This window comes from Engraulis encrasicolus, chromosome 21 (assembly GCF_034702125.1).
Source record: "Engraulis encrasicolus isolate BLACKSEA-1 chromosome 21, IST_EnEncr_1.0, whole genome shotgun sequence".
NCBI classification, from domain to species: domain Eukaryota; kingdom Metazoa; phylum Chordata; class Actinopteri; order Clupeiformes; family Engraulidae; genus Engraulis; species Engraulis encrasicolus.
The window spans coordinates 6,034,112-6,050,117 of NC_085877.1; the positions used below are offsets into that span (position 1 = coordinate 6,034,112).

General features: G+C 41.4%; 1 protein-coding gene across 1 annotated transcript; it reads left to right on the top strand.

Moving 5' to 3' along the window:
* The first annotated feature begins 3,504 nt into the window (after positions 1-3,504).
* batf2 (basic leucine zipper ATF-like transcription factor 2) lies at positions 3,505-8,050 on the top strand. The gene is made up of 3 exons (XM_063186970.1): positions 3,505-3,855; positions 4,022-4,132; positions 7,379-8,050. Exons 1-3 carry the CDS (start codon positions 3,766-3,768, stop codon positions 7,748-7,750), a joined length of 573 nt encoding a protein of 190 aa, XP_063043040.1. The 5' UTR covers positions 3,505-3,765; the 3' UTR covers positions 7,751-8,050.
* The last annotated feature ends 7,956 nt before the right edge of the window (positions 8,051-16,006 follow it).

Consider the following 16,006-nt stretch of genomic DNA (forward strand, 5'->3'; position numbering starts at 1 on the left):
TTGGACCAAAACGCCATCATTCAGGTGGACGACCGATAGGCTCCCAGATTTTTCTAAAGAAGATACGCCCCCTGTGGAAAGTGATGGGATCTGTGTCGTACTTTGTTTCAGAAACATGCTAGCCCCTACTGTTTATTCTTGTCCAGTGCAGGGGTGTCAAACTTAATTTGACTTTGAGGGCCAAAATCAAAATCTGGAATGAAGTCGTGGGCCAAACTAAAAACTAAACTTCTTAATTTAAAAAAAGCCTAAAATTGCGCGTACACACACACACACACACACACACACACACACACACACACACACACACACACACACACACACACACACAATACACAAAGGCAAATTTCACAAACTCTCATTCCCATTACTGTATATATGGTAGATCAAAATTGCCTGCCCTGCACTGGTCAGGGCTCTTGTAATGGTGTATGTGGGCCAACTGTAATACACAGACATTTGGAATGACCTCTTTGGGTCAAATAAAATGACTTTGACATCCCTGTTCTATGCGATCTAGCGCAACAGTAAATGCAAGTGGTAACATCAAATCAGATATCTTCATGCAGTCGAATCAATGTATTCCTGTCATAGCAGGCCAGATGGATTTTGTGTCCAAAAATCGGTTATAACAGTCTTTTTCAGCCTTTTTCTGAATATTTTAGCAGTTTCAAAATTGATACAAAGTTGTAAACAAATGTCCATGGCGTGCATATGTTTTCTTAATACAGTTATTATTATTAAAACGAACTGTGTTCACCAACAGGTTTACATGGGCAGTGTCTTCCTAAACATGAAATTGACTACAGGGCAGTCATGGTAAGAGGTTAGGGCATCAGACTTGTAGCCCAAAGGTTGCTGGTTCGACTCCTGACCCACCAGTTTGGTGGGGGGAGTAATGAACCAGTGCCCTCCTCCATCCTCCTCCATGACTGAGGTACCCTGAGCATGGTACCGTCCCGCCACACTGCTCCTTTTGGGCGCCATTGGGGGCTGCCCCCTTGCACGGGTGAGGCATAACATTTAATTTCGTTGCGTGCTGTGAACACTTGTGTGTTGTGAAGTGCTGTGTCACAATGACAATGGGAGTTGGAGTTTCCCAGTTGGGCTTTCACTTTTTTTCACTTTCGCTTTCATAGACACTCCATCACAGGAACTACAGGTAGGCCTACGGTGCGGGATCTCAGCTGTATGGAACAGTGGAAGTCAAGAATGTGTATTGGAATTTTTTGAGTTCTAACTTAAGAATTCATATTTCGGGATGTGCTGACTTAAAAACAGTGAGTCAATGTGTAAAATGTGAATAAACTGGCATGTTAAAAAAAAACACACAACAGAGTAGTATAATCTCAAACTCATGCTGAAAACTATGAACTTAATCAAGTGAAACAATGCTTAGCCACATTCACTTAAGGCTTGGGCAAAACACTATGCCACATTGCACAGGTTTCACATATTTTGTCAATGGTAAATAAAGTCAAAAAAGTTCCATACTATATAAACTGGAACACACACCAAAATGTCTTACTCTGTGTCTTTTATAGGCTGAGATCAATCAAAAGTATTTAAACAGGTGTCTGATTGAGAGGAAGAGAGCTTTCACCGCTTCACCATGGCTAGACATCCCTGCCCCAACTTTTTGAGGCCAATGAGGCAAAAGATGCCCCCAGGGAGTCCTCTGCCTGCAGAGAGCAAACATCTGGGACGGGGTAACGAGTGATGCAAGTGGAGGGCCAGGTGAGTGGGCGTATGGCATGCGGGTGGGCGGGTCATAACAGGAAGATGTAGTCCAGAGTCAAGACAAATATGGTCAGGCAGGAACTACTTGAAATTGACAACTTTTTTGCCATTTGGCCCCCATGTCATGTTACACAACAGGCAGTTAATGCAACAGCTTGATTTGAAAGAATTAAAAATAAAAATGGTTCACAAAGGCTTGCCAGAGAGGTCTGTGAAGATTCTTGCTCATCTTCTAGATCAGTGTTCCCAACCTTTTTTATTTTATTTTGCGTACCCCCTAAGCCTTTTTCAGTCCATGAGTACCCCCTCCCTCATGCTCTATGTCCCAATGTGACTATGCTCCGTACATTTTTTCTTTCATTTTCCCATGTACCCCCAGCAGTGTGCTCGCGTACCCCTAGTGGTACACGTACCCCTGGTTGGGAAACACTGTTCTAGATGATATGAGTCAGAAGTGTGTATAGTGTGTAATGTGTATTGTGTAATGTTTTTTCGCAGTGTCTTTCCAGAAGTCATGCTGCCCGTTCACAAATGTAATCTTTGTCATGAATACTTGCACCATCAAATTCTAAGTATTCATTGGGTTCTTTCAACCTGTGCTTGTGGCCTCACACTTCACGCGATGCCCCGCCTCCGTGGAGAAAACACAGTTTCCCTGCTGTCAACCTAGCCACAATAACTTTTGGGGGACTTATCCCCTTTCAACATCCGATTGGAAATGAGAAAATTACCTTTGAATTGCACTTTTGTGAGATATTGAATTAAACTTCTGTCATCAATGATGTCTTGTGACATCACAAGGCCACAAGAGGAGTAAGGATATTGTAAAGAGCACATTACTGGGGAAATAAAGTCATTAGAAATGAACTCTTAACCAACTTTAAAAGCTAGCATGTGCTATGTGGACTGTAGGTTCAGAATTGTCCAACAGTCCATCTTGCATATGATATTGCACATTAATAAATACATGGTGCAAATGACATAGCTGAAATAGAAAACAACAATTCTGAATAATTAAAATAAAATGGTGAAGATGTCTGCTTGACATCTTTGCCAATTGATTTAATATCTTCAGAAGAGTCGTTTTCGATTTGTATCATTATATGGTCATATGGTCAATAAATGTTGATAGCCTATTAGGCCTATTATGTCAGGCTGCTAGAGAGAAAAAACATTCACTGGATTTACAAGTAGCCTACATTATTCTCTTATATTGTGCACTCTACGCATGTACAAGTACAAGTGCAAGGCTGTTCATATCTACTTACAAAAATGACCTTTCAGCTGACCACCATTGGCAGAATAGTGCATTTGTTTGAGTTTCCACCAGTGGTAGCCAAATAGTAGGCACATTAGTTGAACTTTTGACCTTGATATTTGATATTGAATTATATTAATCCTACAGCCCCAAGCACACACACACACACACCGATTGAAGGAAGGAACGGAATCTGCGAAAGCATGACCCATATAACATACTGTAAGTGTATTGTTATGGTAGGGAGGGTTGTACTGCAGGTCAGACTGGATGAATGAGCAAGGCTACAACACAATCACTGGAGCAGAAATTCCCGGCACTGCTGCTGCCGTAAAAGTTGCTCAGTTCACGCCACACCGACCCACCCGCGCTTCCGCTTGCTTCGCAGCCCCACCATTTAGAATAATCTGAAACTGAAAGTATGGACACCCCCACCTCCTTGTGCGCCGCGGGCAATGACCAGTCGTGACGCAAGACCCTTTAAAACGCGCAACAGCCAAAATCGGCAGCCTACATATAAACCCTTCGCGCATCGCTGCTGTGCCACGACGAATTTCACTGAATGTTCACAAACAACCAGCCAGCTGTTCAAAACTGCTGTATTCTGGAGCAGTTTCAAATATTTGCCAGACAGCACGTTGGCATCCTTGAGCCTTGGAATACGTCGTTGCCAAAGAAGCTTAAATCATGGCAGATTGGCACTCGTCTGCTCGGTTGATGAAAGTGCTTGTATTCTGCTAAACGACGTACAAAGACATCACAGCGGGATGCCGGGCTTTTTTATGGACACTAAAACTCCTGCAGAAAGTTTTGCCTCTTTTTCTGGCGACGAGTCCCAGAGCTCTCCAGATTCCTGGGTAAATACACTTTAGTAGACATTGGTAATAGGCCTGTAATATAACGGCACACCGAGGCGCCTTTAACTGAAACAGTGTTCAACTTTACTCAGAGAAATATGGCTTTGGGTATTGTGAGATGTCATTCATTTGAATCTTAACCCAATCTACCTGTTGCTGTACACAGGGCAAAGATGCTTTTGGCCCCGTCAGAGTTGGAAAGCGGAGGGAGAAGAACCGCAACGCAGCGAGGAAGAGCAGAAAAAAACAGACGGAAAGAGCTGATGTTCTGCACGAGGTATGTGCCTACTTCACTGTCTTTTTCATCTTTATAATTGGTCGATATGCAGCTGCTGCGCTGGTCACAAGACAGGATTAAATAAAACCAACGAGGTATTCAAAGCCTGCCATTAGCCGTCCACACAGTTTTTACTTGATATCATGTTGACAAGTAGCCTATGTTAAAAGAGAAGATAAAGTGTTAAGTTATAGGTCATACTAAATTATTTTACGCTCTTTGATGCTCTTGCATTAATGCACTGGCAATGGAGGCTACCTGCCCGGCTTACTGGCTGGCAGCAGGCGGCGGTATTGAGCAACCTTTTCATTTCTTGGAAACGCAGCCTCTGAAAAGAAACGCTGACGACCCCAGACCACCATTACACACTCAACCAATAAGCCCTTCTTGCCAATGGCTAGACTTAAATTACAAAAACAATAAATCTGTTACACCTATGCCTTCTTCAATTAAGTTTGATGATTGTCTACTACAAGACAAATCAGACATTTGCAGTGCTCTTAATAAACATTTTTCTTTAGCCAGTCAAAGTTTTGACAATAGCAATAATCATTCCTTTATGCCTAGGGCTGGACATGATATGCGTATCAGAGACAATGTCAGAGACGATGATCTGGAATTCAGGCTTCATCCTGTGTCTAAGCATACAGTGCTATCTGCTTTATTAGCAATTGATAGTCGCAAATCCACTGGAGAAGACCAGCTAGATCCCCTTTTTCTTCGCACTGCGGCATATATAATAGCAGAGCCATTATTGCACATTTTCAATTTTTCTATTTCCACTGGAGTTGTCCCTACACTATGGAAATTTGCACACATTACCCCGTTGCACAAGGGGGGTGATAAGACTGACCCTAACAACTATCGACCAATATCCAAGCTACCGTGTCTCTCAAAAATACTAGAGAAGTTGGTAAATGATCAGCTCAAAGAATTTCTAAATACCAATAATATTTTGAGCCCTCTCCAATCAGGCTTTAGGCCTAAACATAGTACAGTTACTGCTGCTACTAAAGTAATGGATGATATTATCACTTCTCTTGACAAGAAAAAACATTGTGCTGCCATCTTTGTGGACTTATCCAAAGCATTTGACACCGTGGACCATTCTCTGCTTCTACAAATTCTGCCTGGTATTGGTTTTAATGCAAGTGCCTGTAAATGGTTCCAGAGCTACCTTTCAAACAGACACCATACTGTAAAATTGGGTAATACTCAATCTGACCCCCTGCTAATAACCAAGGGGGTCCCACAAGGTTCAGTATTAGGTCCGGTACTCTTCACCATGTACATAAATAGCATACTTTCTCTCCTTTCCAACTGCTCTATTCATCTATATGCAGATGATACAATTTTGTATTGTGTTGCGGATTCTGTACAGCTAGCCTTGGAGAAATTGCAGCAGTCTTTTAATATCCTACAAAATGCCTTCATTAGTCTTAAGCTTCTACTTAATGTAAGCAAGACTAAATGTATGGTCTTTACTCGATCTAAGCATGGCATGAAAAATGATTTTAATATATCTACTTTAGATGGGTCTGTTATTGAGAGAGTATCACATTATAAGTACCTGGGAATCTGGCTAGATGACAAGTTCACATTCAAGAAACATACTGACTGTCTTGTCACTACGCTCAGACAAAAGCTATCTTTCCTGCACAGAAATAAATATCACTTTCCTGTTTTCTGCAGAAAAAAGTTAATTGAAGCTACTTTTCTGTCTTCCCTTGACTATGGTGATATTATTTACAGACATGCACCACTCTCTAATCTGAAGGCACTTGACACTGTCTATCATTCAGCTCTTCGTTTTATTACTGGGGATCCATATAGTACACATCATTGCCTGTTATATGATAAAGTTGGGTGGGCTCCACTTTCTCACAGAAGGGACATGCATTATTTTATTTTTATTTATAAGGCCCTCACTGGCAAACTCCCATTTTATATTTCATCTCTTTTAGTTTGGCACTCCAACCCATACCAAACCCGCAGCAGCAATTTTTTACTGGAGGTCCCTTATGCCCGCACAGAACTGGGTAAAACAGCTTTTAGTGTCTGTGGACCTTCAGTTTGGAATAACTTACAACTAAGGATGGGTCTTCAAGCCTTTGTGCCATTAGAACATTTTAAAGTTACACTGGGAAGTTTTTTATCACATACTTGCACTTGTTTTAACTCATAAGTTTTAATTCATAGTTTGTCTTAATTCTTATCTCTTATATGATTTATGGTGTATTGTGTATGTTCGTTGTTTATATATGATTTTATATGTGCAATTGTTTGTTTTACTCGACATCATTGTAAATGAGGGCTGGGCCCTCAATGATTCTTCGAGTTTAAATAAATGAAATGAAATGACTTTGGTTGCTTTTTGTGTAACAGTTCAGCTCTTGAATAGTATTTTTGCCTTTGCATTCTGCAAATTTGAGAAAATGAATCGATTTGGTAGCCTATTTTTCAACACTAGGCTACTCAAATTCTATTGAAATAGGTTATTTCATAGTCAAACAGAAATCTACATATATTTGACTTTTAAGCATCAAATCATTTTTCTTTTCAGCCATTTAACTCTCTTACTGTACAGAATTGGAGTAGCCTACTACTGTATTTTGCTTTCATTTTACAACTTGCACGTGTGACACACCACTACTGTGGTTGACCACGCTTTCTCTTTCACTTTGATGATTGAGTGTTGTTGAGTTTCTGGAACAGTTTGTCTTGGAACTGTTCCTTCAAATAATGATTAATCATGTCTGTCTCAAAGAACTCAGCTGGAAACGAACTCAAAGAAAACCTCTAACGTCTTCGACAAACATTAATTTTATAGTCCGCTCTCTGTGCTGTGGCCATTTGGTCATTGTCGTAACACACACAACAATGCTGCTCTGAGGACCCTTCATTTGGGCTCCTTTAATAATAATATAGAAATAATATATATTAAAATGCAGTATCACCATTCCATCTTTGGACACCATTAATACCCTCTCTGTGGAGCGAGTTAATCCAACACTCTTGTAAAGATAAGGAGAGTCATTAGCTTTTTAATGATGAGGAATACTGTACTCCAGATCCAGACAAGGGTCTGTCATAGACGTACACTACTTCCCTGCCATACATGCATGTGTACCCTAAACATTTAAGAGGACCTTAGAAAACCTTGAATATCCATTCATCCAACAAACTTGCAACTGTATAACTGACAAGCATCTTGACTCTGATTCTATGACTTTTTCTGTCCCCCAGGAGCTGCAGTATCTGGAGCGCTCCAATGTTGCCTTCGAAAAGGAGATCGCTGACCTCAAAGCTGAGCTGGAGCGCTACACTAAAACTCTTCAGCAACATGAACCTCACTGCTTACTGCACAGCAAGTCGAGGCCACCATGTCACGTCCCTCCACCGGCACAGGCCATGTCTTTTACCTCCACCACCAGTACCTCCACTCTGCCTTTCAACATAGGCCCCACCACAGCTGTTGCTAGGGGGGCGTCCTCGGCAACGAGTCATGGAGACGCTTCCCATCATGACCTCTCCCTTACAGAACTCTTGGTCAGCTCTGATTTGCCCCAGCTCTGCACTTCGGACCTGTGGAGTTTAGGCCTCAATCCAAGTTTTTAAAACACAGCACAAATGGCAACTACTAACCCAACCGTTTCAAAACAGACAATGGTTATTAGCAGACTTGAATGGTTGCGGAATATTATTGTAAATGCAGAGCATTTTTAGGGTATTTTTTTTCTGCTGAAAATAAATGAAGTCTTTATTTTTATGTGTAATGTACAAAGTATATTCCATTTGTTGGCAGATACCAAACATATTCTATACTCTTTTCTGTGTTTGAAAGGAACTTTGTAAAGTGTACATTTGTTAAATTAAAGGATATTTATTGTTCATTGTTTATTAACAATGGTTCATCAAGGTTTTGTTTATATATTTTTTTTCCATTTTCACAATCGCCTGGTCTGTTCAGGGTACAATTCACGCACATGCATGCCAGCACTATAGAAGCATCTCCCTCAGAGTTCTCCTTGAATATAGAGCTGTGTCAAATGGAAGACAGTCCACACCATGGCTCCAAACCCAGGTCTCTCAAGTACCACACATGCAGGAGAGCCAGTTTCAGTGTGGCAGTCAGAGGACATCCTTGACGCGAGTAACAGCAAGGGCGATAAATTGGCTAAGAAATTGTTGCGATTAACAATAATATTGTCACTCTCGTTGTCATTTTCAAATGAATAATTTCTAACTTTGAAAGCGTCGTGGCAGGGGTGATAGATTGATAGATAGATGGATAGATAAGTTAAGGCAGACAGATTGACTGAAAATCAAAAGTGCACCAACGTTTAAGCGTCATTGTGCTGAGTGAAATGCCCTTATCGGTATTCAGTCTCTTGGGTAGAAAAAGAGAGAGTGACGAGGAAAACAAAGAAGCACGGAAATATAACGTTTTGGCCAAAAAAGTTATCATGCTTGTAAATACTGATTGTACAATATATTGACTTATTGAATATTGTGACTGCCCTAGTAATAACACTACATTATCAACTTCTCCTACGCACACATCGCATGAACACACAACGCACTTCACACACACACACACACACACACACACCATTTCCCCTCATGGGTTGCCCATGAAACAACTCCCATACAGGGTGCTCCTGGGCTACTGTATATTCAGCACCGCATGCGTATGCTGTACAATTAAGTGACATACATGTATTTCCTCAAGAGAAAAACACTAAATGGTTTCTCGAGAAATGGCTCATTCAACACCGAGGTCATTCAACTACTGACCTGCTGGACTTTCGGGGGCTTTTGAGTAGGCCGGAGGGACCATACCAGAAGCTGGGTGAGATTCACACAGACACTGATGATTCACATCAGCACTGCTGCTGACTGAGGCCTACTGTTTCCCCATGATCAGCCATAGTCTTGTACAGTTTGCTTACATAGGCCTATTAGTAATAATAATAATAATTATTATTATTTCGCTTTATATAGCGCCTTTCAAAACACCCAAGGTCGCTTAACAAGGTATCGTGTAGAAATGTGTGCGTGTGTGTGCGCGTCAGTGCGTGAGTGTCTGTGTGCATGCATGTAAGTGAATGTGCTTGTGGAACGAGCAGCCATAAGCCTCCAGGAAAAGATGTGTCTAAGGTGTTGTTTAAACATGGCCAGTGAAGGGGCATTCTGGATGTGGTCGGGGAGACTGTTCCAAAGAATAGGAGCAGCTACATGGAAGGCAGTAGCTTTGTGTGCTAACCTGTGGTTTGAATTGTTTGAGGTACACAGTCCTACCTCTTGGCGACTGCAATTAGTTTTTCCATGCAGCCTTCACTAAACTTACTGGGCTCTCATCAGATACTTCTAAGCATGTCAGTTCTGAGAGCAACTTGTGGATCTGGGTGGATATTCATAGACTATTCACCCAGCTGCCAGGTGGCTGGACTAATCAGGGTTGCAGGGTTTACAGAGGTGTCAAAGTTCAAATGTAGTGGAGAAGGAAAACAAGAGGTGAAAAGTGACCGTTGTTTCAGACAACAATGGTAGCTTGCATGGGCTCAAGCGTTGACATTCATTCTGCAATCTGTGAGTAGTTAAAGAACCATGTCATTTAAAATGTAAAGTGTTTTTTTTCCAATCACGTGCAAGGAATTTTGTGAAGACTACTGCTTCGGAGAGCTAGTAAGCGTATGGCAATAATAGGCTACTAGATGAAAGTTTGATGAATGAGCCACATTCATCAGGTGGGGTAGGTTATCACTAAACTGAAAGATAGAGGAGTTGATCATTGAAATAAGCATCAACCAATATGAAGTGCACAAGGACTGCACATCAGTGTTGTTTGACCTGCTGAACCCAGATTGCCCTTGCCACAGTGAAATCTAGATTTTTTTTCAGACTATGGCTATGAAAATGTGCTCTCCATATTGCAACAAGTTTCTGCCCTGATGCCAACTGCACTCTCACTGAACATATTGTACATCCTTGTCATCCGCTGCCTCTTAATTATACACATTAAAGGTACGCAATATAACGTTTTAAGTGCTCATCATGATCAGAAAATATCTTGCCTTTTCATAGACGTATCCTTTTCTTGTTGTTAGAGAACTATTTAGTCTGTTGCTCAGTTGTTTCTCAGTAGTCTAACTGCTTGGAAATGTGTACAGCAGGGGTTAGATGATTTAGTGGCATGTGGCATGCGGAAGTGGCATCCCTATGTTTTAGGTTGGTGGACATTACGAAAATCTACCATGGCTTTTATGTAGTAACCACGGTTCTACCATGGTATGTCATGGCTACTCAAAGTCCTTCGAACCAACCAGTATTACTATGACTTATCAATGTTTTTTGGGGTACCCATGGTTGAACCATAGTCAAACCATGGTTAAACCATAGTCACAAACCATTCCCAAAAAAAACCATGAAAACCATGAATAACCATGGTTAATTTTTGTCAGGGCATACATTATTCACTGACAGGTTAGGGTTAGGGATGGGTTTTGGTCTAGGCACAGCTTGACATGTTTATAGGTTGCTAGACATACATTGGTCACTGACAGGTTAGGGTTAGGAATGAGTTTTGGTGCAGCCAGGCACAGTTTGAGAAATGTACTACCATGGCCTTAGTAGCCTGCCATAACCAGAATAGTGTAGGGCTGATGCCTGATTTCAGGCTTGACAGAGTTTGCAAAAAAAAAAAAAAACATTGATAATAATTAGCCATTAGGTTATTCTTATCTCAGAAAGTGTTACAGGTTCAGGGTTTTCTTCTACGATCAGGCTTGAATAATGGTCATACACAGGCTATTAAATGTTTGACTAATGTGTCAAAATAGGCCTACGTTACGTCACTATGTAGTATATTGTTGTCGTTGTTAGAGCAGGGAAAAAAGGTCAGGCTCAGGATTTTTTTTCACCATCACCACTTATAGTGTCATGTGTGGAGTGGCATATGTGCCACATTCCTCTAAATCATCTAACGCCCTCTCTGGAAAAGAGAACCTCTTCCCCATTCTGGAGGTGTGGTGTACAACACAGCAGAGTTTTTAGAATCTAGTGGTAATAAGGAGAACAGGTCATGGAGGGGCTGAATCGTTCACATGTCCTTGGTTTTGAGTAGAAAGACAGTCTTTATCTTAGTTACGGCAAATGTGTTTGCTACCAATGGCATCAACATAACACAAGTGATCAACAGTCAAGCTGTTGAAGTAGTCAGACTTGAAGCCTGAAGAGTGCTATTGTTGATTGGTTTCTGTAATACCTGGTTCTCCAAATATCAGAACCGACAGTGTTTGGTCATAAGTAAATGACACTCTTAATTTAGATTTGATTTGACCAATCACTGTGTTTCTCACATCTGGGTCACCACTTGTTATGGGGACACCAGATATCATTTCAAACTGATTTGATTCTGAGGGTTGGGCATGTTATGTGCACTACTGTGTGCATTAGTTCTGAGAAGCAGTGTGTCGGGTATATTCCTGGTATAATGTGAAGGGTATATTCCCAAAGTCGTCCTGAGTGCTGAGGAATGTTGAGGTGAAACAAAGAAGAAGTGGTGTTATCGTGTGATGTGAGATGACAAATAGAAAGATGGCAGAGGAATACAGTGGGCTAGAAGTGGAAGTGGAAGGAAACCCTTTTTAGGACTTTACTGAAATTTGGCACTTTGGAGGATGTCAGATATTAATCGGAAGCTACTGTGGCGTAAGAGAACAGTTGTGGCAAAGGAAAGGAAGGGGCAAAGGCGCCAGGAATCCTGATGATTGAGAATGAAAGTCACCATTCCATCGTATAATGGTGGTGACAGCTCCGGGGCGTGTTATACCAATGACTTCCGCTTCTGGAAGTCATGACAAGTTCCATTAATCCATTGTAATGGATGCATACAGCATGTTCTTACTAGCAGCTTGGGGTGTGATAATGAAACAACTAAATCAGGAAATCTGATCACTGTATGAGGGTCATTGAGGTTCTTTTAGTCAGATGTCAGAGTGGTGCAACAACAGATAATGTCACTATTGTATGATTAAACTTTTTTTTTTAACCTCCGCCAAGGAGGTTATGTTTTTGGTCGCATTGGTTTGTCTGTCTGCTTGTTTATCTCTGTCTGATAACTCAAAGTTATGAACGGATTTGGATGAAACTTTGTGGAGTTGTTGGAAATGACGAAAGGAACAAGTGATTCAGGAACGTTTTAAAAGATAGGCCTACTTCGCATTGCAGGAGAAGGTGAATTTTGACATTCCAGTTTCTAACTCCACAAAAACAAGGCAGAAACACTTGAAAAAAATTAGGGTGTAACATGTTAGATAGAACATAGAATTTATAGAACATGTCACATGTCAAAAAGCTTCCACGGTGTAGGTCTGCACTCTCTTAGTACATTTTGTTTTCACTCGATTATCCAATAAGCTTGTTTTTTGCTTGTCAATTAATTACATATTGTTAATTGATTTGTTTAATTAATACGAGAGTGGCATCAGTAGTGGTGTCACCACATGACAATGAGCCATCAACTTATAATAAATGATTGTAGTATTAACCCTATTCAGACTGGGCTTTTTTGGCATTCCTGGGCCTGGGGGGGGGGGGCTCTTTTGACCCCCCCCCTCATAACTCATGAACGGAATACAGTATGACTACGAAACTTGGGGGAGATGATCTACATATGGACATCTATGAATGACATAATGTTTGTGTTATTATCTATTATTATGACGTCATTATGACATCATTATGTTATTATGTCCAAAATCTCGCCATAATGGATTTTCCAACAAATTTAGGTAATGCACTTAAATTTTAATGATTTTATGCTTCAAACCACTTAAATGCTCACAAAGTTGTCTGATGCTAATGGAAATAACAAAAAAATATGAAAATATATGGCGTCATAGATATGGTTAAGTGATTTTTGGTCAGACATACCTGTCAGAAAACCGTTGCCATGGCAACAGAAAAAATAATAAACCTAATCTTTCGATACCTAACTGTAGCCAACTAAATGCTAGGAAAAGTCACAAAGTTTCGTAGTCATAGCTTAAGTCGTTAAGGAATTATACGACATCAAAGTTGGTGCGGGCACTTTTAGCCCCCCCCCCCCCAGTCTGGATAGGGTTAAGGGGATCAAAACATACAGTAATGTCTATATCTTAATTTGGAAACATCAAAGAAGCATATCCTGTATCATTTTTATTTTCCATGTCAAACTTAATCTTTGCAAATATGATACTCCAGCAGGCTGAATTGTGAAAAACTTAAGAATCCCAGACACCTCCCATTTCTGCTTTGAATCTTCAAATTTAGGTGATTCGAAGGCCACAATATATCAATATGAAGACATACTGTATGCATGGCTATGTGACAAATTCAGCATCTTGGCTGACTGTATAAAAGAAATATTCAATAAAATAACTTTAAAGACAAAACATGTCCACTGTTATTTGGCATTTTTTCTGTGGTCAACATGACATTTTTTTAAGCCTAGTTCTCACCAGACCTCTGTGTGTGAGTGTGTAGCTCTGGAGCTCCCTGGTGGTAGAGCTCTTGAAGCTGCGCGAAACCACACAGTGGGGCAAGAGCCGGGCAAGAGCCAGGCAGGCAAGACAATTTTTACAATCCATTCCAAAAAAAGGTGGAACACAAAAATTTTGGTAGGATGAAATATTCTCACTCCAAAAATATAGCACACTAAATTGAACCTGAGATCCAATACTTGTAGCCTGGTTCTATATTCGTGCAACATGGTGGTTCTGGGTTCCCAAATATGACAAGGCTACCATAGCGGTAGAACCAAGGGCCCATTGCACGCACCATTTCAATAGTGTAGGCCCCACTTATAAAATAATAACGTTAATTGTAGTAATGTTCAGACATGCAATAGATTATTATAATGCAGTTCTTAACTAATGGGAATATTTAGCTTACGTTTGGTTTATTTTGGAGTACATTATTAGGGCCTAATAATAATACATTTATTTAGTAGTTATTTATTTTGTTTTGGCATACTTTTCCTGATAACCTGCAGCAGCCCCCAGGGGTCACCACCAGCACCCAATTTGAAAACCACTTGTGTAGGAGACTAGGGTGTAAGCCAGGGGTGGACAATTATTTTGGCCCAAGGGCCGCATTGGGTTTAGAAAGTTGACCAAAGGGCCGGATGTCATAGGCAACTTGCCCATGCCGATAATAAGAAATTGTGTATGTATGCCAACATAATTAGACCATTGTCAGTTATGCCATTCCTACTAATTGTATCTAGATGTAGACTTTAGTCATCTTGGGTTTCCAAGACCCTTGTTTTTGGTAGCCAATTTCAGAATGAGTGACCATATGAATCTGCATTTTTTTCTTGGAAAGGTTCTGAGGGTCGCATGAATGTGGCCCCGGGCCTGAGTTTGCCCACGTCTGGTGTAAGCCAAGGAACACCAGTAGCCTACAATGGTTCAGAGCTGCACATCACTAGTCTCGAAGATATTTGAAAGTCGATGATAATCAGGCTAGCACATCACGGGCTGCCTCACGAGAGCTGTGTGAGAGCAAGTGGCGACCATCATGACAGGGAGTGGAGACACACCGAAAAGGGAGGGTGGGAGGAGAGAGAGAGAGAGAGGGAGAGAGAGAGAGAGAGAGAGAGAGAGAGAGAGAGAGAGAGAGAGAGAGAGAGAGAGAGGGAGAGAGAGAGAGAGAGCAAACGTGAATGAGGAGGGGTAAAATCTCATGTGATGCCACTCTGCGTAAATACCGCGATGGATTCTAAACAAAACGGTCCACGAATGGACACAACAGAACAACCATCTTGCTAATCACGCCAAAACACCAGAAGAGCCCAAGGTAGCCGTATCCGCATTGTGTGGCTCTGATATTAGTCCATTTCAGCACCTGAGCCAGCTCACTCGGATGGCCACGCGGAAGCAATAAACGAAACGAGGTGCTGAAGCTGGAGACGCAAGAGACGAGCTGCCTGGCATCGCTCGCTGATATAGACCGCAGTGTCCATTATTTTGGAGCCGAACTGAATGAGGAGACATTGAGAGCAACGCTGGTTGCGACGGGCTGTTCCGAAGGTGAGCACATGTAGGCACGTTCTATATCGCCATCCCCGCCCTGCGCGGATGCTGCTTGCTGAGGCTGGTGAGACGACAGCGGTGGAGTCGTTGCAGAAGAAAGGAGCAGTGGAGCGCCAGCAGGAGGAGACGACGGCGAGACAGAGGGACCTGGCTCCAGAGAAACATTTGGCGATGAGGTGGTCGTTCCAAATCGATAAAGGATGTATTTTGTAGGCTAAGCCTATTTGGACAGGAGAGAAGCGTGGTTTGTTTCCAGATTCAGAACAATTGCTCTGTTGAAAACGAGAAAACAGGGATGCTAGAATATCCGGAAAGAAAAATCGTCTGGTTTGTTTTTTAATTTCAGCATCCTCCAACACACCATCGGTCTTAAATATATAAATAAAGACCAAATTTAGGCCGATGACTTTCTAATGACGCAAATACGGCAAAGCATTCACTATAGTAGCGAAAGACTTGCACCCCATGTCTCAACATTGGCATATAAATCTATAGGCTATAATTCGCTCCTTTGTGTCTGACATTAATCTTTTTATTTTTTTTATTTTTTACTTCGAGTCCACAAAAGCTGGTTTCCTGAAAGTCACTGGGCATACAGTGGAGCACCAAAGCCTACACTTGTCCTATACCGGCCTGAAACACATCACCATCAGTGAACTTGTTTTCCTATCTGATCTCCAATCGTCATTGTCATAGCAAACAGGATTTAAAAATATATATTTGTAGGCTATTTTGTCAAGCCTAGAGAAGGGCTTCCACGTTTGTATCCCCCGAAAGCATCACCACTGCTGCAGTG